The sequence below is a fragment of the Salmo salar genome, chromosome 09 (assembly GCF_965601325.2).
Source record: "Salmo salar chromosome 09, fSalSal1, whole genome shotgun sequence".
In the NCBI taxonomy this organism is placed as follows: domain Eukaryota; kingdom Metazoa; phylum Chordata; class Actinopteri; order Salmoniformes; family Salmonidae; genus Salmo; species Salmo salar.
This window is the reverse complement of record NC_138299.1, coordinates 133,804,217-133,827,421: the sequence shown is the minus strand read 5'-3', so window position 1 is coordinate 133,827,421 and position 23,205 is coordinate 133,804,217. Positions and strand designations below refer to the sequence as shown.

Genomic DNA, 23,205 nt, shown 5'->3' with positions numbered 1-23,205 from the left:
TCAAATTGTGTGGCCAGGTCATCTGATGCAGCACTGCATCACTCTCCTTCCTGGTAAAATAGCCCTTACCTGGAGGTGTGTTGGTCATTGCCCTGGTGAAAAACGAAATGAGTGGGACTAAGTGCAAACCAGATGGGATGGCGTATCACTGCAGAATGCAGTGGAAGCCATGCTGGTTAAGTGTGCAACGAATTCTAAATAACAAATCACTTGTCACCAGCAAAGCACCCCCACACCATCACACCTGCCCGCATCACGGTGGGAACCACACATGCAGAGATTATCCGTTCACCTACTCTACGTCTCACAACGACACGGCGGTTGGAACCAAAAATCTCAAATTTGGACTCAGACCAAAAAGACAGAGTTCCACCGGTTTAAATGTCCATTACCCATGTTTCTTGGCCAAAGCAAGTCTCTTCTTACGGGTGTCCTTTAGTAGTAGTTTCTTTGCAGCAATTCGAACATGAAGGCCTGATTCACGCAGTCTCCTCTGAACAGTTGATGTTGAGATGTGTCTTACTTGAACTCCGTGAAGCATTTATTTGGGCTGCAGTTTCTGAAGCTCATAACTAAATGAACTTATCCTCCTCAGCAGAGGTAACTCTGGGTCTTCCATTCCTGTGGCGGTCCTCGTGAGAGCCAGTTTCATCATAGCGCTTGAAGAGACGTTCAAATTTCTTGAATTTTTCCGTATTGACTGACCTTTGTGTCTTTAACCTCACTAGGGTAGGGGGCACTATTTTCACCTCCAGATGAAAAGCATGCCCAAAGTAAACCGCCTGCGACTCAGGCCCAGAAGCTATGATATGCATATAATTGATAGATTTGGATAGAAGAGGTCGACCGATGATGATTTTTCATCGCCGATACCGATTATTGGAGGACACCCCCCCCCCCCCAAAAACCCGATACCGATTAAAATCAGCCGATTTAAAAAAAATAAAAAAAATAATAGTTTGTAATAATGACAATTACAACAATACTGAATGATGACTTATTTTAACTTAATATAATACATAAATACTATCAATTTAGCCTCAAATAATTAAACATGTTCAATTTGGTTTAAATAATGCAAAAACAAAGTGTTGGAGAAGAAAGTAAAAGTGCAATATGTGCCATGTAAAAAAGCTAACGTTTAAGTTCCTTGCTCAGAACATGAGAACATATGAAAGAAAGCTGGTGGTTCCTTTTCACATGAGTCTTCAATATTCCCAGGTAAGACGTTTTAGGTTGTAGTTATAGGAATTATAGGACTATTTCTCTCTATACAATTTGTATTTCATATACCTTTGACTATTGGATGTTCTTATAGGCACTTTAGTATTGCCAGTGTAACAGTATAGCTTCCATCTCTCTCCTCGCTCCTACCTGGGCTCGAACCAGGAACGCATCGACAACAGCCACCCTCGAAGCAGCGTTACCCATGTAGAGCAAGGGGAACAACCACTCCCAAGTCTCAGAGCGAGTGATGTTTGAAACGCTATTAGCGCGCACCCCGCTAACTAGCTAGCAATTTCACATCGGTTACACCAGCCTAATCTCGGGGGTTGAAGTCATAAACAGCGCAATGCTTGAAGAATTGAAAAGCTGGCAAACGCACGAAGGTGCTGTTTGAATGAATGCTTACGAGCCTGCTGCTGCCTACCATCGCTCAGTCAGACTGCTCTATCAAATCACAGACTTAATTATAACATAATAAAACACAGAAATACGAGCCTTAGGTCATTAATATGGTAGAATCTGAAAACGATCATTTCCAAAACGAAATGTTTATTATTTCAGTGAAATACAGAACCGTTCCGTATTTAATCTAACGGGTGGCATCCCTAAGTCTAAATATTCCTGTTACATTGCACAACCTTCAATGTTATGTCATAATTATGTACAATTATGGCAAATAAATTACGGCCTTTGTTAGGAATAAATGGACTTCACACAGTTCGCAATGAGCCAGGCGGCCCAAACTGCTGTATATACCCTGACTGTTTGCATGGAACGCAAGAGAAGTAACAACGTCACATCCCTAGATAAGAAATTCATGTTAGCAGGCAATATTTTCTAAATATGCAGGTTTAAAAATATATATACTTGTGTATTGATTTTAAAGAATGGCATTAATGTTTATGGTTAGGTACATTGGTGCAATGAGTGCTTTTTTTCGCAAATGCGCTTGTTAAATCATCACCCGTTTGTCGAAGTAGGCTGTGATTCGATGAGAAATTAACAGGCACCGCATCGATTATATGCAATGCAGGACACGTTAGATAACTACACATGGTTGATGATATTACTAGTTTAACTAGTGATTATGTTAAGATTGATAGTTTTTATAAGTTAAGTTTAATGCTAGTTAGCAACTTACCTTGGCTTCTTGCTGCCCTCGCGTAACAGGTAGTCAGCCTGCCACGCAGGCTCCTCATGGAGTGCAATGTAAGGCAGGTGGTTAGAGCGTTGGACTAGTAACCGGAAGGTTGCAAAAACAAATCCCAGAGGTGACATCGTAAAAAACTGTTCTGCCCCTGAACAAGGCAGTTAACCTGTTGGGGATAGGGGGCAGTATTTGCACGGCCAGATAAAAAAACATACCCGATTTAAATCTGGTTATTACTACTGCCCAGAAACTAGGATATGCATATAATTATTGGCTTTGGATAGAAAACACCCTAAAGTTTCTAAAACTGTTTGAATGGTGTCTGAGTATAACAGAACTCATATGGCAGGCAAAAACCTGAGAAGATTCCTTACAGGAAGTGCCCTCTGACCATTTCTTGGGCTTCTACACTCTCTTTATTGAAAACTGAGGATCTCTGCTGTAACGTGACACTTCCTACGGCTCCCATAGGCTCTCAGAAGAAGGCAAAACGCTGAATGATGCCTTTGGAGCCCCTGGCTGAAAAACAGTAGCGCATTTGGATAGTGGTCGAGCAGAGAACAATGAGACTGGAGGCGCGTGCATGAGGCGACACCATGTTTTTATTTTCTCGTCTTTGAACGAAAACAGAGTTTCCCGGTCGGAATATTATCGCTTTTTTACGAGAAAAAAAGCATAAAAATTGATTTTAAACAGCGGTTGACATGCTTCGAAGTACAGTAATGGAATATTTAGAAATGTTTTGTCACGAAACGCGTCGGGCGCGTAACCCTTCGTCACCCTTCGGATAGTGTCTTGAACGTACGAACAAAACAGAGGATATTTGAACAAAACTATGGATTATTTTGAACAAAACCAACATTTGTTACTGAAGTAGAAGTCCTGGGAGTGCATTCTGACGAAGAACAGCAAAGGTAATCCAATTTTTCTAATAGTAAATCGGAGTTTGGTGAGGGCCAAACTTGGTGGGTGTCAAATTAGCTAGCCCGTGATGGCGAGCTATCTACTCAGAATATTGCAAAATGTGCTTTTGCCGAAAAGCTATTTTAAAAACGGACATGGCGATTGCATAAAGGAGTTTTGTATCTATAATTCTTCAAATAATTATGTTTTTTGTGAACGTTTATCTTGAGTAATTTAGTAAATTCACCGGAAGTTTGCGGGGGGGTATGCTAGTTCTGAACGGCACATGCTAATGTAAAAAGCTGGTTTTTGATATATGAACTTGATTGAACAAAACATGCATGTATTGTATAACAATGTCCTAGGAGTGTCATCTGATGAAGATCAAAGGTTAGTGCTGCATTTAGCTGTGGTTTGGGTTTTTGTGACATATACGCTAGCTTGAAGAATGGGTGTCTGATTACTTCTGGCTGGGTACTCTGCTGACATAATCTAATGTTTTGCTTTCGTTGTAAAGCCTTTTTGAAATCGGACAGTGTGGTCAGATTAACCTGTTGGGTCTAGGGGGCAGCATTTGCACGTCTGGATAAAAAAAATGTACCCGATTTAATCTGGTTACTAATCCTACCCAGTAACTAGAATATGCATATACTTATTATATATGGATAGAAAACACAAAAGTTTCCAAAACTGTTTGAATGGTGTCTGTGAGTATAACAGAACTCATTTGGCAGGCAAAACCCTGAGACATTTTCTGACAGGAAGTGGATACCTGATGTGTTGTATTGACTTTAAACCTATCCCATTGAAAAACACAGGGGTTTAGGAATATTTTGGCACTTCCTATTGCTTCCACTAGATGTCACCAGCCTTTACAAAGTGTTTTGAGTCTTCTGGAGGGAGATCTGACCGAACAAGAGCCATGGAACGATGATGTCCCATTAGACACATGGCGCGCGAGTTCATCTTGGGTACCCTCGCCAATACGTTATAAAAGAGTATGCATTCGTCCACCTTGAATATTATTCATGTTCTGGTTAAAAAAGGCCCTAATGATTTATGCTATACAACGTTTGACATGTTTGAACGAACGGAAATATATTTTTTCCCCTCGTTCATGACGAGAAGTCCGGCTGGCTTACATCATGTGCTAACAAGACGGAGATTTTTGGACATAAATGATGAGCTTTTTTGAACAAAACTACATTCGTTATGGACCTGTGATACCTGGAAGTGACATCTGATGAAGAGAATCAAAGGTAATGGATTATTTACATAGTATTTTCGATTTTAGATCTCCCCAACATGACGTCTAGTCTGTATCGCAACGCGTATTTTTCTGGGCGCAGTGCTCAGATTATTGCAAAGTGTGATTTCCCAGTAAGGTTATTTTTAAATCTGGCAAGTTGATTGCGTTCAAAAGATGTAAATCTATAATTCTTTAAATGACAATATAATATTTTACCAATGTTTTCTAATTTTAATTATTTAATTTGTGACGCTGACTTGACTGCCGGTTATTGGAGGGAAACGATTTCCTCAACATCAATGCCATTGTAAAACGCTGTTTTTGGATATAAATATGAACTTGATAGAACTAAAAATGCATGCATTGTCTAACATAATGTCCTAGGAGTGTCATCTGATGGAGATTGTAAAAGGTTAGTGCATCATTTTAGCTGGTTTTATGGTTGGTGACCCTGTCTTTGACTTGACAAAACATTACACACAACTCTTGTAAATGTACTGTCCTAACATACTCTAAATTTATGCTTTCGCCGTAAAACCTTTTTGAAATCGTAAAACGTGGTTAGATTAAGGAGATGTTTATCTTTCAAATGGTGTAACATAGTTGTATTTTTGAAAAATTTGAATTTTGACATTTATTTGGATTCAAATTTGCCGCTCTTGAAATGCACCTGCTGTTGATGGAGTGCACCACGGGTGGCACGCTAGCGTCCCACCTAGCCCCAAGAGGTTAACGAGAGTCTTGTCTTTAAAATGGTGTAAAATAGTCATATGTTTGAGAAATTGAAGTAATAGCATTTCTAAGGTATTTGAATAACGCGCCACGGGATTCCACTGGCTGTTGAGTAGGTGGGACGATTTCGTCCCACATACCCTAGAGAGGTTAACCCCCGTTCCTAGGCCATCAATGAAAATAAGAATGTGTTTTTAATCTGACTTGCCTAGTTAAGTAAAGGTGATTTTATTTTTTTTAAAGAACAAAAAATAAAGGGGGCAAATCGGTGTCCAACAATACCGATTACCGATTGTTATAAAAACATGAAAATCGGCCCTAATTTAAAAAAAAATTGCACTTCCTATGGCTTCCACTAGATGTCAACAGTCTTTAGAAATAGTTTCAGGCTTGTATTCTGAAAAATGAGTGAGCAAGACCAGTCTGAATGAGTGGACCCTGCAGTGTCAGGTTTTTCATGCGCACGAGCGAGAGCATGCCTTTGTTTTCCTTTTATATTGACGAAGATTTTATCCAGTTGAAATGTTATTGATTATTATGACTAAAAACAACCAGAGGATTGATTAGAAACATCGTTTGACATGTTTCTATGAACTTCACTGATACTTTTCAGATTTGTCTGTCTGTTGTGACTGCCTTTGAGCCTGTGGATTACTGCACAAAAACGGAGGTTTTTGGATAAGAGGGAATTTATCGAACAAAACGAACATTTGAGTAAATGGGAGTCTTGTGAGTGCAACCATATGAAGTGCAAAGGTAAGTGATTAATTTTATCACCATTTCTGACTTGATAAACTCCTCTACTTGGCTGCTAACTGTTTGTAATGATTTGTCTGCTGGGCGCTGTTCTCAGATAATCGCATGGTATGCTTTTGCCGTAAAGCCTTTTTGAAATCTGACACCGTGGTTGGATTAACAAGAAATTAATCTTTAATTTGATGTATAACACTGGTATGTTTGATGAATTTTTATAATGAGCATTTCTGTTTTTGAATTTGGTGCTCTGCAATTTCACTGGATGTGGCCAGGTGGGATGCTACCGTCCCACCTGAGAGAGGTTAAGCAATGATTGACTAATTTCTCTTTGCTTATTTGAGCTGTTCCTGCCTTAATATGGACTTGGTCTTTTAGCAAATAGCACTATCTTCTGTATACCACCCCTACCATGTCACATCACAACTGATTGGCTCAAACGCATTAAGGAAAATAAGAAATTCCACAAATTAACTTGCACAAAGGCAGACCTGTTAATTGAAATGCATTCCAGGTGACTACCTCATGAAGCTGGATGAAAGAATGCCAAGCTTTTGTAAAGCTGTCATCAAGGCAAAGGGTGGCTACTTCGAAGAACCTCAAATATATTTGGATTTGTTTAACACTTTGGGTTACTACATGATTCCATGCGTGTCATTTCATAGTTGATGTCTTCACTATTACTCTACAATGTAAAAAATAGTCAAAATAAAGAAAAACCCTGGAATGAGTAGGTGTCCAAACTTTTGACTGGTTATATATTTTTATATACAACCCAAGCTCAAAAGAAAGGTTGAATCAATTTCAAAGAGGGTAAATTGATAAAGGTTTTATGCCCTTCCACACTTTTAACCCTTTGACACGTAGGGCTGGGTGATATGGGCAAAATATTATATTAAGGTATTTAAAAAAACAAAAAGAAATGGACGGTATTTTTAATAAAAGTTCTACATTTGCTTTGAGTAGTGAGATCCAGTGGCAACACATACATTAAGTGATTTCAATGAGTCTTTCCATTCTGATCGTTTTATAGTAATAATAAAATGACTTATTTTTAACCAAATATTGCAATTGCGATTTGACTTGCAAATTCGAGCAAAACTGTTGGAATCATGGAAATGGACTATTCTAATTCTATAGTTAGAATATAATTGTGGGCACATTGAATACAGTGTTGTTTGAGATAGCAATGAATTAAAATGGCAGGGAGGAGTTATTGTGACATGGTAGGAACTTTAGTGTTGTGCTTCCTAGGGGACCTTAAGCTTTGGCTACATTGCATGTTCTCTTAACTACTTCATGTAGCTAACATTCTCGCTGTGCATATTCCTCTTTGACTTAGAAGATAATGTTGCACAACATGCTGATTTAGATATACACCATCACTGCTATTATTAGGCTGTATTAGCTAGCTACGTTTGCTCTTACTCAGTACATTTATTAGCGTCTCAAGATTTAGGGCAACTTGCTAAGAAAAGACAAACTAGCTGTTTGCTTATGTAAGAAACAAACTAATAGTGTCATTATAGAACGCTTGTGGATTTATATTAAGAAGCAAAGTGAACAGCATTGTTGTCATCAACATTGTTGCATGTGCTGCATTGCCCATGCAGACTGAACACAAGTGTCTCGTGGTTGAGGAACATCAAATGCGCTCCTAGGTCTGTGTGGAAAGTGGCACGGAGAGATCGCGATGACCCAGGTAACGAAGTAAACGATAAAAATTGACATTACACATGGCGCGTCACATTTAACATTCAAATACCATTATAGAAGGTCAAGAAAAAATCCAAACCGGTCCCTGCATCAATACAGGTATATCATAAAACACTATAGTGCCCAGCCCTATTGACACGTACCAACAAACCGGTGTGATCATTCTACAGTGGTCCCTGCAGCATACTCTCAACCCGGTGTGATTAGAAACGTACAGTTTCGATTGACGCAACAGTCAACGTTTGAGTTGGCCACCCTTCCCCCCCCCCCCTCGCAGAAACATTTTGCACACACACAGTCCTTACCAAGTTGTCCTGAATGTGACTAAGTTCACTTTTGGGTGCAATGTTAACCTCTATGGGCTAGGTGGGACGCTTGCGTCCCACCTACTCAACAGCCAGTGTAATCCCGTGGCGCGTTATTCAAATACCTTAGAAATGCTATTACTTCAATTTTTCAAACATATGACTATTTTACACCATATTAAAGACAAGACTCTCGTTAATCTAACCACACTGTCCGATTTCAAAAAGGCTTTACAACGAAAGCAAAACATTAGATTATGTCAGCAGAGTACCCAGCCAGAAATAATCAGACACCCATTTTTCAAGCTAGCATATAATGTCACAAAAACCCAGAAGACAGCTAAATGCAGCACTAACCTAAATGCAGCACTGATCTTCATCAGATGACACACCTAGGACATTATGTTATACAATACATGCATGTTTTGTTCAATCAAGTTCATATTTATATCAAAAAACAGCTTTTTACATTAGCATGTGACTAGCATTCCCACTGAACACTGCCGGTGAATTTACTAAATTACTCACGATAAACGTTCACAAAAAGCATAACAATTATTTTAAGAATTATAGATACAGAACTCCTCTATGCACTCGATATGTCCGATTTTAAAATAGCTTTTCGGTGAAAGCACATTTTGCAATATTCTCAGTAGACAGCCCGGCATCACAGGGCTAGCTATTTAGACACCCAGCAAGTTTAGCACTCACCAAAGTCAGATTTACTATAAGAAAAATGTTATTACCTTTGGTGTTCTTCGTCAGAATGCACTCCCAGGACTTCTACTTCAATAACAAATGTTGGTTTGGTCCCAAATAATCCATTGTTATATCCAAATAGCGGCGTTTTGTTCGTGCGTTCAAGACACTATCCGAAAAGGTAAATAAGGGTGACGAGCATGGCGCAATTCGTGACAAAAATATTCCATTACCGTACTTCGAAGCATGTCAACCGCTGTTTAAAATCCATTTTTATGCCATTTTTCTCATAAAAAAGCGATAATCTGCATTTAGGTAAACAGACGAAAGAAAATAAAGCATGGGATCGACTCGGGCACACGCCTAAGCCCATAGTACTCTGATCGGCCACTTGCCAAAAGCGATAATGTGTTTCAGCCAGAGGCTGCCTCGATATCGTTCAGCTTTTTCCCGGGCTCTGAGAGCCTATGGGAGCCGTAGGAAGTGTCACGTTATAGCAAAGATCCTCAGTCTTCAATAAAAAGAGCCAAGATGAAACAACTTGTCAGACAGGCCACTTCCTGCATGGAATCTTCTCAGGTTTTGGCCTGCCATATGAGTTCTGTTATACTCAGACACCATTCAAACAGTTTTAGAAACTTTAGGGTGTTTTCTATCCAAAGCCAATACTTATATGCATATTCTAGTTACTGGGCAGGAGTAGTAACCAGATTAAAATCGGGTACGTTTTTTTTATCCGGCCGTGTCAATACTGTCCCCTAGCCCTAACAGGTTAAGACATTCACAGAAGTAGTGACAGCATAACACAATTATCCAAACCAGAAAATGAAGGCTACATTAGTCCTGGCACTAACTGAGGAAAGATTGACATAACACAAGCAGTCATATTTACCTAACTCTCAGCTGACAGAAACCACAATATGAATTTGCTAATAGCAATTACTATTGACAATTTATCACTTCACAGTTGAGCTCACCATTGATTGAAATAATTAAAAACACTTTTTTTTTACTCTAAATCGATAGTAATCCGATGGGTAGTTTGTACTCGCCACCATATTCGTTTTTTTCACATCAACCAAAGACAAGAGACGAGATGAGTTTGGTCGATTTACAGTGCTCATGTTGAAGGGGGTATGAAGGGGGTACTATCACTCTCTTCCGGAAGTTTACTCAAAAGATTAGTCAACTATTCTGTCATCTCATTTTGTCTTTACATTTTTGGTCTGACAGATGTTTACGTGACCCTCCAAATGCATTGTATATTGTCAAGAAACATGGCGCCACACATAGCTTAACATTAGGCTCATCATAAATCAGTTCAACCTTCAAAAATGTATTTCACACACATCGTTTCCATTACAATCTACTCAATAATCGGAATGCATGATTTGCACCAGTACTTGAAAACGTGAATAAAACTAAACAGATTATACATACATTCTGTATGCTACAGTAGAAATGACATGATATATAGAAAATAAGGCACTTACTTTGATAGGAACGCACACGTCCAAAGTTACTATTTTTAAGGAAAAACAACAATTCACGGAATGCGAGTGCCAGCCAGAAAATGTGCCGTAACAGTGAAATGGGCTACTTTATGTGAATTAATATAGAAGCAGAACACACCTCAATTCAAACTGTTGTCAGAAAATAAAACTTGTTCGAAAATAATTTGAAATTGACAAGTGGAAACATAGCCTATAGATAATTAGCAGGCAGCACGGGTTAACTGTCCCGTTGCGTAATAATCATATTTTGGAACAGTGGCTGCACTGACATCACGTGCATTAAACTTTATTTAAGTAAACAAAATAGCTCAAGCTAGGATGACCGTTACAGATATTTGGAACTCACACGTTAAAAAAGGTTAATAATAATACCATAAAGCAGGCTTAGTTAACTTATTCTGAGAGATAGGTGGGTAGGTCACAGTAAATACTCAGCCAGCTAATGCATCCCCTTTAGCAGTGGAGGCAACAGTTAAAATGGAATTGACTGGTTTGGGATTAGAGGATCCCAGCATAGTCCAGCCCTTAATGTAGGAGTTTAGATGGCAGCACTCCATACTGCTATCTAAACAGCTGTGAAACAGCACAGGGAAAGGGAGTGAAATTAAGATAATTCTGACTAGTATTTACCAGTACCAACCAAGTCAGTTTCCCCAATCCATACAGAGGCAATGACATGGTACTGATCTGCTGGTTGGAGGAGGGTCAGTGAGCTCTACAACACATGGAGGTGAGGTGTGTGTGTGTGTGTGTGTGTGTGTGTGTGTGTGTGTGTGTGTGTGTGTGTGCTAGCTTGGAACTGTTGAGTCAGCTGCAAATGCACACCACACACAAAATATGCATGGTGAACACAAGCTGCCGTAGATGGGGTATGAAGAACTAATTCGTCATACAACTAATGACCTCTTCCACTAGTAGCAGGCATAATGGGATTTGGTAGGCTCTGCAGAGGCCACGCCTCTCAGCAGTCAAGGGCAGACTAAACCTACCAGGTGTTACATTGTTCAGCTTGAGTGTAAAATAGAGAAATGGGGTAGAGGAGAGCACAAGAGGGAGAAATCAAGAGAAGGGGGAAGAGACCAGCGAGGGAGAGTGGGGGAACACAGGCTTTAGATTACCAACTCATGTATTCAGCTTTCAGCAGCAGAGAGGACTAGCAGCAAGACCCACAAGTCAGATTCAGTTAGATTAGCCTGCTAAAGTACACTACATGCTTGTGTAATGTATACAAAGCACATTTGTCCAACATTTAATGCACTAGGTTCAACAAGGAAAAACATCCGCTAGCAGGAACAGGTTTCAAGAAACATGCACTGAGAAATGTATGTTATCATGGCAGTCTGAGCACCAGCATTTTTCAGTGCAGTTAGAACAGTTGTGTCACACACAATCAGGTCTGTGTGTGTGACAGGCTGGATATTAGAACATTAATGATGGACCCCTTGCCAGCCCACCCAGCCAAACTCGATACCCAGGCCACCAGGAGCACGCCACAGGGGTGAGTGTGTGTAGGGGCGAGTGTGTAGACAAGGTGGACACGTGTGAGTGATTTCCCATAGGAGCCAGCTGCCACACCCAATACAGAGCACAGGGAGTGATTGAGCTTGTTGTACCACTACAGCAATATATCTGCCGACAAAATGTGTTCATTTGATGACATCTCCATGTTTAACATATTCAGGAACGTCAGCTGACAATTCCACAGGGAGAGACGAGAAGCTTAGCTATCCAAAAAAGAAACAGCATAGAACCCAGAATGAATCAAAAAGTTACGTAACAATCAAGAGTGAAAAATGACATTGATTAAAAATAAAATAATAATAGGCCTCCATTTTCCAGTCAGTCACATAGAAGCGGATCAAAGGTCTGAGTGTGTCACTCTGTTCTGTCTTCAGGTTCCCTTCACTGCTATTCTGTACCATTAGCCTCAGCCTGTACAATGTACTTTCACTGTTTATTAATAATCTGTAACATTCATGATGCAGCTACGTCAGAGCAGTCACAGCCAGTGGGGGCTGCTGAGAAGGAACACAGTCACATGAATCATATTTGAGTAAAGACCTGGAAAATACTAAATAGAAGTTCTTTGTGAAGCAGGAAAAAATAAAGACGCTTGAACGTCTTCCTCCTAATAAGGGAGAGGGGGGGCTCTGTTGTGGCCTCTGGGCTTGAATTCACTGCCCATGGAAAAACAAAACGTGCTTTTCATTGGTTCTGGAAATAATAGAAAAAGACCGGTTGCAAAAAAATATATTTCGTAATCGTAACAGCTGACAAATATGCCTGACACCTAAGACAAATATTTTTGTTTTCAGAATAAGGCTTCTCACTTAAAAAAAATATATATATTACATTTTCATCAGTGAGGAAGACCTCCAAGAACCAAAGTTTCTCAAAAAAAGTCTAGTCTATAACAAAACAAACGTCGTCCCCATTCTTTCTCCCTGAACTAACAATCTCTGTGGTGACATGTCTTATAAATCAGTGAGCAAAATGCATTCTTCTTCTACTAGAGTTTCTCTTTCAAAAAGCATGAGCAATTTATAGAAGCTTTAACACATGCCCTGAAGAACAATCTCTCTCTAGCTCAATCTAACAGTTTAGTTGAGACAAAAGCATTGGCAGAGGAGAGGAAGTTTTAAATAGAATGGGAACAAGATCCATTTGTTTGCGGCTTGACAACAAACCATGAAGAGGATGAGGGAGGGGAACAGGAGTCAGAGTATTGAGGAGGCCAGGGCAGGCGGGCAGTCAGCTAGTAACAGTCACCATTTCCCTCCAGTCAGTCCATTGTTTTAGATGTAATGACTCAAGATGGCCGCCCGGTTTCCCACCAGGGTTCACAGAACACAGACAGAGCGGGACCGGCAGTTGGTCTGTCACACAGAGTGGGTGTTTTACTGTCAAGAGCCTTCTCTTAAAACGCCAGGGCCAACGGACTCCACAATAGATGGAATGCAACAGATGCCGGTCCTCATTGGCCTGGCGGCTCACATGGAGCAATGGTCCCATACTGGTTCCCTGTAGTGTGTGTCCGGGCATTACATAACCGAGTAGAAGGAGAAGAATGTGAGGAGCCTGCTCAGTGTTCTGATTAAGGAGCATGGAGGATTAGAATTCCAACGGAACACTCAATAGCAATACTGAGAGTTCCATTGGTCCCATGTCTTCGAGGCTAAACTAAAACAGTGTCAAGAGAATGACGAGTGTTGTGTTACGTCATGTGAAGGACCGACACATTCATTGTCAACCCATCTCATTACAGATAAGGTAACAGCACCAACTTAGTTCATCTATGCAAATAAAAGATGCATGGTTAGGCTAACTTTCCTAACACAATATTATCAGATTCAGGGGTTGCGGTAGGTTTCAGAAACCTGCATTTTCAAAACGCAGATCATTAAACCATTTATTATTTTTTAAACAACCTGTTATTTTTTTTGCTTCAATAGAGTGATCAGGGGCGTGCAACTCGTTTTCCTTTACAAAGTACATTAGTGCAACACATTCGGCAGAAAATAGCTTCAGATAACAGAAAGGCAATGCTATTTGGCCAGTAGCCACACACAGCTAGCTAAGTAAATGAGCTTATAATGAAAAGGCTAGGTATTTTTTTGCAAAAAATGCATGATCATAATATTTCTAATGTTGATCAGAAAAATGTAGCCAGCTACATTTCCTAATGTTTTGCTTCAAGTTAATCTAACATTCTGAGAAAAGTACTGTGAGAAATGGCTCCACAACAGTCAGAGCGCTGTCTGCTGATAGAACGCCGGTTCGTGAATGTAGATATTTCATTGATAACAAGAGCTTATTATTACAATAACAAGCATTTTTTATGTGTTTACAAAACAAAGATAAAACACATCTAGATATAAAACGAATAAGAAATATTTTCACTCCTGCATTAACGTGACCCCAGAGATTAGTGTTTTAATTAAACGCATAACCTTTGACATCTCTCCCCTCCAAAAGATATGAAATCCCCTTACCCCAAGCCGAGCTCAGATAAAACCTCACACACCCCCTACCCACATATCTTAACCTTCTCTTACACAACTCTCATCATGCATCTGATCTGAAACAGGGCTGTGTTAACCCTATCCCCCGCCTCAGGAGTTAATTACCAGGTTCATAGACACCGTAGGGATGGTTACACACCTACCCTGTTATTTCTGGCTACAACAGTGTCTCCCCTGCTATTGGCTTCAACAACATCCCTGACTTACTGCACAGATGAACACATCTGTGTGTGTAGAACTCTGCAAATCAATACCTCTGGCTAACGATTCGTGGGACAACACACATGGGACTGTCTGGACTTCCACATAGTACAAAAGCCATTGTACCTCAGACCATTTCCTTGGCCACAAGCTAAAGAGATCTCCTCTGCACTAGGAATATTAGGCTGTGTCATCATCCACATCCTTTGTTATATTCTGCCTCATGCCATCTTTTGGGTCACAGTTAAGAGGTCAAACTGAATAGTGATCAATAACATTTTGGAGACAGGAAGCACCCCAACTAACTACAGATCATTGATTCTTCCTGGATGGGCCTGATAGTTTTTATTATTATTGTTCACCTCACTTGATCGGTTTTAAAAATCAATGCACATCTTGTGCTGTGAGTGAGTTGGCATTTTCCTTCACTGCATCATATCTGTCTGATGAGAACAATGGTAACTACTAGCTAGAGATATGTTGCTTTGTGTCTCTGGAATGGTTCGAATGGTTAACAAGGCATAGGTTTGCACTTTGCAGTGGGGCTAGGAAGGAAACGCAACTTTCAGTGTTCACCTGCTTTTCCCACTTTGCTGAATACAGATGCATGTATTAAGCTCACGGGGCTTCTAGCCCACGTAATAAAGACATTAACCAGCCACAGTCCCTGATAGAGTTACTGCTGATGTCACATGGCTGTGTTATTCAGGGTTGCTCTAGGTAACAGCTGGTGGTAGATATCAAAGATAGGGCAGCTCAGCTAGTTATTGCAACAAAATTGTGGGTTGTGTGTCTGTTTTAACATGGTTGGTCGTCGTGTGTGTGTGTGTTACTCACAGTTCGTCCCGTTGCCGTTGTGACAGCACCATGGTGGCGGCAGGGATATGTGGGCGGGGCCAGGGGTGGTCGAGCACAGGGCGTGGCTTGCAGCTGCTGCAGTTTCCCCAGTCAGAAGATCCGATCAGTTCAATCTAATCAACACTAACAGTGATGGCGTTCCGATGCACAACAACGACTCCAGCTAACTGGGGGATGGAGGCTCTGCCACTAACGCAGGACTCTGCCCCCCAAAAGCTCTGGCTCCAGGAACGAGACGAGAACGCCTGCAGTAGGGTTACCAGTCAGTTCTAAACCGCATCTGGAAAGAGAGAGCGGGAAGAACATGAGCAAGAGGAGAGAGAAAGTAGAGGGAGAGGTCAGTATTATGCATGACAGACACCACATAGAACTGGGGATGGGGACGAAAACATTCATATGACAGTAAAGAGCATGTGTCTAAAGCAGAAGCATTTTTGAGCACAAGGATCGCATCAGGATTAAGAAATTAAACGGAGGGCCACATTTTTTGGGGGACCAAATGTTTGTTAAAATCAATTTGCGGGGGCATCCCGAGTGGCGCAGTGGTCTAAGGCACTGTGTCGTAGTGCTTGAGGCATCACTACAGACCCGGGTTCGATCTCAGGCTGTGTCACAGATGGCCGTGACTGGGAGATCCATGACTGGGAGATCCATGAGGTGGCGCACAATTGGCCCAGCGTTGCCCGAGTTAAGAGAGGATTCGGCAGGCTGAGATTTCCATGTCCCATCGCGCTTAGACACCTTTGGTGGGCCGGGCGCATGCAAGCTGACACGGTCGCCAGGTGTACGGTGTTTCCTCCGACACATTGGTGCGGCTGGCTTCCGGGTTAACCGAGCATTGTGTCAAGAAGCAGTGCGGCTTGGCTGGGTCGTGTTTTGGAGGACTCACGGCTCGACCTTCGCCTCTCCTGCGTCTGTACGGGAGCTGTAGCGATGGGACAATTGGAAACCACGAAATTGGGGAGAAAAAAGGGGTACTTCAATCCGGCCCTTGAGACTAATAATAAAAATAGAAAAAAAATGTTGTGCCCCTTTTTACTCCCCAATTTTGTGTGCCGTACTTTTGTGGGACACTTGGTCTAAAGCCGTCTCGTCACACTACTGAGAACCAGAAAGATATGGAGAGGTCACAATAATGCAGCTGACCTCTTGAATCAATAGAATGTAATATACTTAAGGCTTGGTCAACACAATGTGACACCCAGCAAGAATTCAAAACATCCTTATTTTCATCAGGTGTGTCACCTGTTCAACATTCCCTGTAACCCCACTCTTCTACCTTCCCACCAACAACACCCCACTACTCCAGCCCTTTGAGGTAGCCTGGTCATGTCACGGTGACCGTTTAGTCTGGAGCCCTTGGTTCCCCCTGTAGGGAGTTCGACACATGTAGGATAGAGAGATGACCCAGATTCATCCAGCTGCAGGCAGCCCACTTCAGTTCCCATCCCAATGTCCAATAGAACAGTAGAAAGCAGGACAGACTAATGGCCGACTGTACAGCCAAATCTCCAGGCAGACCCAAACTAATTTCTCCATTTCCCTCAGAATTGGCTGATGATAAAACAAATTAAATCAACTGACAAGGGCTTCAAAACAGGGCTCAAATAATTATTTTAATAATTCAATCAATCGCCTTTTTGGTCTCATGGTTTCTAAACATCTCATCTATTACTTAATTTTATACAAACTCAAAGTAAGAGGGCTTGAGTACTTCCAAGCATACAGGAAAACATACTACACTCAGGAACCAATTGATGGTACTTAGGATTAACCTGAGTTTACAACCACGGCCATCCGCCATGGTAAGCCTCTTAGTCTACTGGGAGCAGGATCACGTCGTCTCACCCAGACCAGTAAACAAAACACAGCTGTTAAATGCTAAGGGGGAATCTCAAAGTATTTTCCTTGATTCCTGGGCTTCTACTCCTCCAATGCATTCCGTGTCCCTACTCCTCATTTCCCTCTCAACAACGACAGAGGTAAATGAGGAGAGCATTGGAAGAGAAGATCAATTCCAGCCTTTGCTTCAACATAGCACCCAGGACAGGGTGACCCCAAGGCACAGTGCCCTGCGTTGACTAGTATGTGTTTTATTAGGATCCCCATTAGCTGTTGCAAAAGCAGCAGCTTCTCTTCCTGGGTCCCACACAAAACATAATACAGAATGACATAATACAGAACATAGACAACTGCTCAAGGACCGAGCGTACATTATTATTATTTTTTTTATATATAAACGCACGTAGCCTACATATCAATGCATACACAAACTATTTTGGCAAATAGGGGAGAGGCGTTGAAACTAGAGGTCGACCGATGATTTTTTATTTAACCAGGTAGGCCAGTTGAGAACAAGTTCTCATTTACAACTATGACCTGGCCAAGATAAAGCAAAGCAGTGCGACAGAGTTACACATGGAAATAAACAAACGTACAGTCAATAACAATAGAAAAGTCTATATACAGTGCGTGCAAATGAAGATATGGGAGGTAAGGCAATAAATAGGCCATAGCATCGAAATAATTACAATTTAGCACGGAAGCAGTGTTGTATGGAATTCGTCTGGAGGTTAGTTAACACAGCGTCCAAAGAAGAGCATACAAAATGGTGTCGCCTGCGTAGAAGTGGATCAAAGAATCACCAGCAGCAAGAGTGACATCATTGATGTATACAGAGAAGAGTCGGCCCGAGAATTGAACCGTGGCACCCCCATAGAGACTGCCAGAGATCCGGACAACAGGCCCTCCGATTTGACACACTGAACTCTGAGAAGTAGTTGGTGAACCAGGCGAGGCAGTCATTTGAGAAACAAAGGCTGTTGAGTCTGCCGATAAGAATGCGGTGATTGACAGGGTCAAAAGCCTTGGCCAGGTCGATGAATACGGCTGCACAGTATTGTCTTTTATCGATGGCGGTTATGTCGTCGTTTAGTACCTTGAGCGTGGCTGAGGTGCACCCATGACCAGCTCGGAAACCAGATTGCATAGCAGAGAAGGTACAGTGGGATTCGAAATGGTCAGTGATCTGTTTGTTAACTTGGCTTTCGACGACCTTAGACCTATATCTATCCTACCCTGCCTTTCTAACAGTTTGGGTCTAGGGTGTCTCCCCCTTTGAAGAGGGGGATAACCGCGGCAGCTTTCCAATCTTTGGGGATCTCAGACGACACGAGAGGTTGAACAGGCTAGTAATAGGGGTTGCAACAATGGCGGCGGATAATTTTAGAAAGAGAGGGTCTAGCCCAGCTGATTTGTAGGGGTCCAGATTATGCAGCTCTTTCCGAATATCAGCCATCTGGATTTGGGTGAAGGAGAAATGGGGGAGGCTTGGGCGAGTTGCTGTGGGGGGTGCAGAGCTGTTGACCGGAGTAGGGGTAGCCAGGTGGAAAGCATGACCAGCCGTAGAAAAACGCTTATTGAAATTCAATTATCGTGGATTTATCAGTGGTGACAGTGTTTCCTAGCCTCAGTGCAGTGGGCAGCTGGGAGGAGGTGCTCTTATTCTCCATGGACTTTACAGTGTCCCAGAACTTTTGAGTTTGTGCTACTAATGCAGAACACCACAGGATGTTTTTGTGCTGGTCAAGGGCAGTCAGGTCTGGAGTGAACCAAGGGCTATATCTGTTCCTGGTTCTACATTTTTTGAATGGGGCATGCTTATTTAAGATGGTGAGGGAAGCACTTTTAAAGAATAACCAGGCATCCTCTACTGACGGAATGAGGTCAATATCCTTCCAGGATACCCGGGCCAGGTCGATTAAAAAGGCCTGCTCGCTGAAGTGTTTGAGGGAGCTTTTGACAGTGATGAGGGGTGGTAGTTTGACCGCGGACCCATTACGGACGCAGGCAATGAATGAACACTTATTTTAACCTGTTGGGTCTAGGGGGCAGCATTTGCACGTCTGGATAAAAAAAATGTACCCGATTTAATCTGGTTACTAATCCTACCCAGTAACTAGAATATGCATATACTTATTATATATGGATAGAAAACACTAAAGTTTCCAAAACTGTTTGAATGGTGTCTGTGAGTATAACAGAACTCATTTGGCAGGGAAAACCCTGAGACATTTTCTGACAGGAAGTGGATACCTGATGTGTTGTATTGACTTTAAACCTATCCCATTGAAAAACACAGGGGTTTAGGAATATTTTGGCACTTCCTATTGCTTCCACTAGATGTCACCAGCCTTTACAAAGTGTTTTGAGTCTTCTGGAGGGAGATCTGACCGAACAAGAGCCATGGAACGGTGATGTCCCATTAGACACCTGGCGCGCTACTTCATGTTGGGTACCCTCGTTCCAATACGTTATAAAAGACTATGCATTCGTCCACCTTGAATATTATTCATGTTCTGGTTAAAAAAGGCCCTAATGATTTATGCTATACAACGTTTGACATGTTTGAACGAACGGAAATATATTTTTTCCCCTCGTTCATGACGAGAAGTCCGGCTGGCTTACATCATGTGCTAACGAGACGGAGATTTTTGGACATAAATGATGAGCTTTTTTGAACAAAACTACATTCGTTATGGACCTGTGATACCTGGAAGTGACATCTGATGAAGAGAATCAAAGGTAATGGATTATTTACATAGTATTTTCGATTTTAGATCTCCCCAACATGACGTCTAGTCTGTATCGCAACGCGTATTTTTCTGGGCACAGTGCTCAGATTATTGCAAAGTGTGATTTCCCAGTAAGGTTATTTTTAAATCTGGCAAGTTGATTGCGTTCAAAAGATGTAAATCTATAATTCTTTAAATGACAATATAATATTTTACCAATGTTTTCTAATTTTAATTATTTAATTTGTGACGCTGACTTGACTGCCGGTTATTGGAGGGAAACGATTTCCTCAACATCAATGCCATAGTAAAACGCTGTTTTTGGATATAAATATCAACTTGATAGAACTAAAAATGCATGCATTGTCTAACATAATGTCCTAGGAGTGTCATCTGATGGAGATTGTAAAAGGTTAGTGCATCATTTTAGCTGGTTTTATGGTTTTGGTGACCCTGTCTTTGACTTGACAAAACATTACACACAACTCTTGTAAATGTACTGTCCTAACATACTCTAAATTTATGCTTTCGCCGTAAAACCTTTTTGAAATCGTAAAACGTGGTTAGATTAAGGAGATGTTTATCTTTCAAATGGTGTAACATAGTTGTATTTTTGAAAAATTTGAATTTTGACATTTATTTGGATTCAAATTTGCCGCTCTTGAAATGCACCTGCTGTTGATGGAGTGCACCACGGGTGGCACGCTAGCGTCCCACCTAGCCCCAAGAGGTTAACTTAATATAATACAATAAATAATGCAAAAACAAAGTGTTGGAGAAGAAAGTAAAAGTGCAATATGTGCCGTGTAAAAAAGCTAACGTTTAAGTTCCTTGCTCAGAACATATGAAAAGGTTCTTTTAACTTGAGTCGTCAATATTCCGAGTTTTAGGTTGTAGTTATTATAGGACTATTTCTCTCTATACCATTTGTATTTCATAGACCTTTGACTATTGGATGTTCTTATAGGCACTATAGTATTTCCTGCCTAATCTCAGGAGTTGATAGGCTTGAAGTCATAAACAGCACCGTGCTTCAAGCATTGCGAAAAGGTGCTGGCAAACGAAGGAAAGTGCAGTTTGAATGAATGCTTACGAGCCTGCTGCTGCCTACCACCACTCAGTCAGACTGCTCTATCAAATATCAAGACTTAATTATAATATAAACACACAGAAATACGAGCCGTAGGTCATTAATATGGTAAAAAAAAAAAAGATTACCGATTGTTATGAAAACTTGAAAATCGGCCCTAAATTTAAAAAAAATTAAGAAAATAAATAAAGAAAATAATTCGGCCATTGTGATTAATCGGTCGACCTCTAATTGTAACCTACTGGAAGAACATTCAATACATTCCTTATATCAGTCAACTTGTAGCCTAGGTGACCCTAAGGCTGGGGAATTTCCACCTGTTGCTTTTTTACAAGAGAAAGGGAACCCTTTGACAGAGCAGCAGGAGAAGTACCTACATCAAATCTAGAGACAAAACGTATAAAAGCAGAGGGTGCCTAGTCAATAGATTAGGGCTGTCCCTAACAAAAAATCTTGGTTGACCGAGTCATCTGTCCTTTCGACCAATTCATTGGTAGACATTTTTTTTTAAATATGTATTTTTCCAGACACACTATGTTTGAATAAAATCCACTATATGTAGGTTACTGTCTGATGCTTAAGCACAGCAATTAAAAATTAAGACAAATTAAAGGAGCCAGTGATTATAGCCTAACCAGAAGACAAAAAAAATCCTGTTCCAGACCAGCCCCTCTTCCTCCCGCTGCTGCTGGCCTTCCCAGATTCTGCCATTAGGCAACTTCTAGTTGAAGGTAATATGCTACACCAGCGGTTCCAAGTTATCATACCATCTCTACTGATCTGCGTGCCAGTTATTATTTTCATTTATAATGAAGTCTTCATATCTCAAAATGAATGTCATGTGGTTAATCAAATCTAAATGAAAAATCTAAAACTTCTATTACCATTGCCAATAAATAAAAACATTGCAGCCCACAGTTAGAAAATAGCATGACAAAAATATATATCCTATAAATCACATTTGCTATGCAGGGCCTGTCTGCAAGGGACTTGAAACATTGTATCAACTATTAACTTGGGTCTGGCCTGAAGCTTGCTCTAGCAAACTGGAACAATTTTATAAAATATTCTGGGCCCTCAGTTTACTGCACCAGTGAACTCCTGACAGACAGACACAGCAGTACCCCATTTGCATAAGTAAATAATCAGGTAGGCCTTTATGACATTTTTTTCACCTTTCATGCTGAGTGGTTGTAGAAAGAGAAAGATCGCTCAAATTGACAATAGTTCCTCAACGTAGCCTTTTTTCAATGATTTAAAAACCGACTTTACCTTTTTGAGGCAAAGAAAAGACAAACTATAACTGTAGGTGAGAAACTATAGTAATTAACGGTAAATGTACAACTGGTGATACTGGTGTGCCATGCCTGTGGCCTCAACAATGGATTAGTCCACTCAAACAAGTGTGCCATTACATTTGTTTATTTGCCACAGCTCATCAAAAAACAATTTGGTCGACCAACAGCCAATCAAACCATTTTTTTTTTTACATTTTTTGACCAGTCAACTAAATGGGGTCAGCCATACAATAGATTCTACACAAAACCAGCAACGAGGAATACCGGAATCAGTGGTTCTTTATCAGCAGTTGGTGGACTTGACACTGATGTAGCAGTGCAGTCAGAACTGGCTATCAGCAGCAGATAGCTAGAGGAAAGATACATGGGGCTTTGGCTTGAACTCTGCTGTGAATGTGAAGTGCCCTGGGCACCACCTGACCTATGAACACTGATGTCATCACCGTGCCAGCGGTAACCACCCTGTCATACACTGACTGCAGGGGGAAAGTCTCAGGGGTTTGTTCAGTGAGGTGAATCGTTCACAACGTTGCAGATAGAACACTGTATGACACATGGTTGCTCCCATGTGTCATACACTCCAGGCAGGGGCTACATGGCTGGTAACATGAAAGCAGTAGGCTTGCTCTGGATAAGAGCCTGCTAAATGACTGTAGTGCAACCTAACATGTTGATTTCACAAACTAGATATTTTTTACTATTAATAGCTGGCTTCTCTGTGTGTAATTTGTGTATTGTGTTCAACATTGCTCTAACATTCTTTGTCAGTAGTAACTACACTGTTGGAGTTAGTGTTGTCACAATACCAACATTTTACTAACGGTATAATACCAGGCCAAGTAACACAATATCAAGACATATCGCGATATCACAGGGGGGGAAAAAAATAAGTTCTAGCATCCTGTTCGCCACGT

At 41.0% G+C, this 23,205-nt stretch overlaps 1 protein-coding gene across 3 annotated transcripts in view; it reads right to left on the bottom strand.

Annotated features, from left to right (window-relative positions):
- lis1a (Lissencephaly-1 homolog A) overlaps positions 1-23,205 on the bottom strand; it is a 75,493-nt gene that overhangs the window by 39,656 nt on the left and 12,632 nt on the right. For all 3 annotated transcript variants that reach the window (XM_014214213.3, XM_014214214.3, NM_001140383.1), the window contains 1 exon segment: positions 15,309-15,609. In XM_014214213.3, the coding sequence (XP_014069688.1) occupies positions 15,309-15,340 (32 nt within the window). In that variant the 5' untranslated portion in view covers positions 15,341-15,609.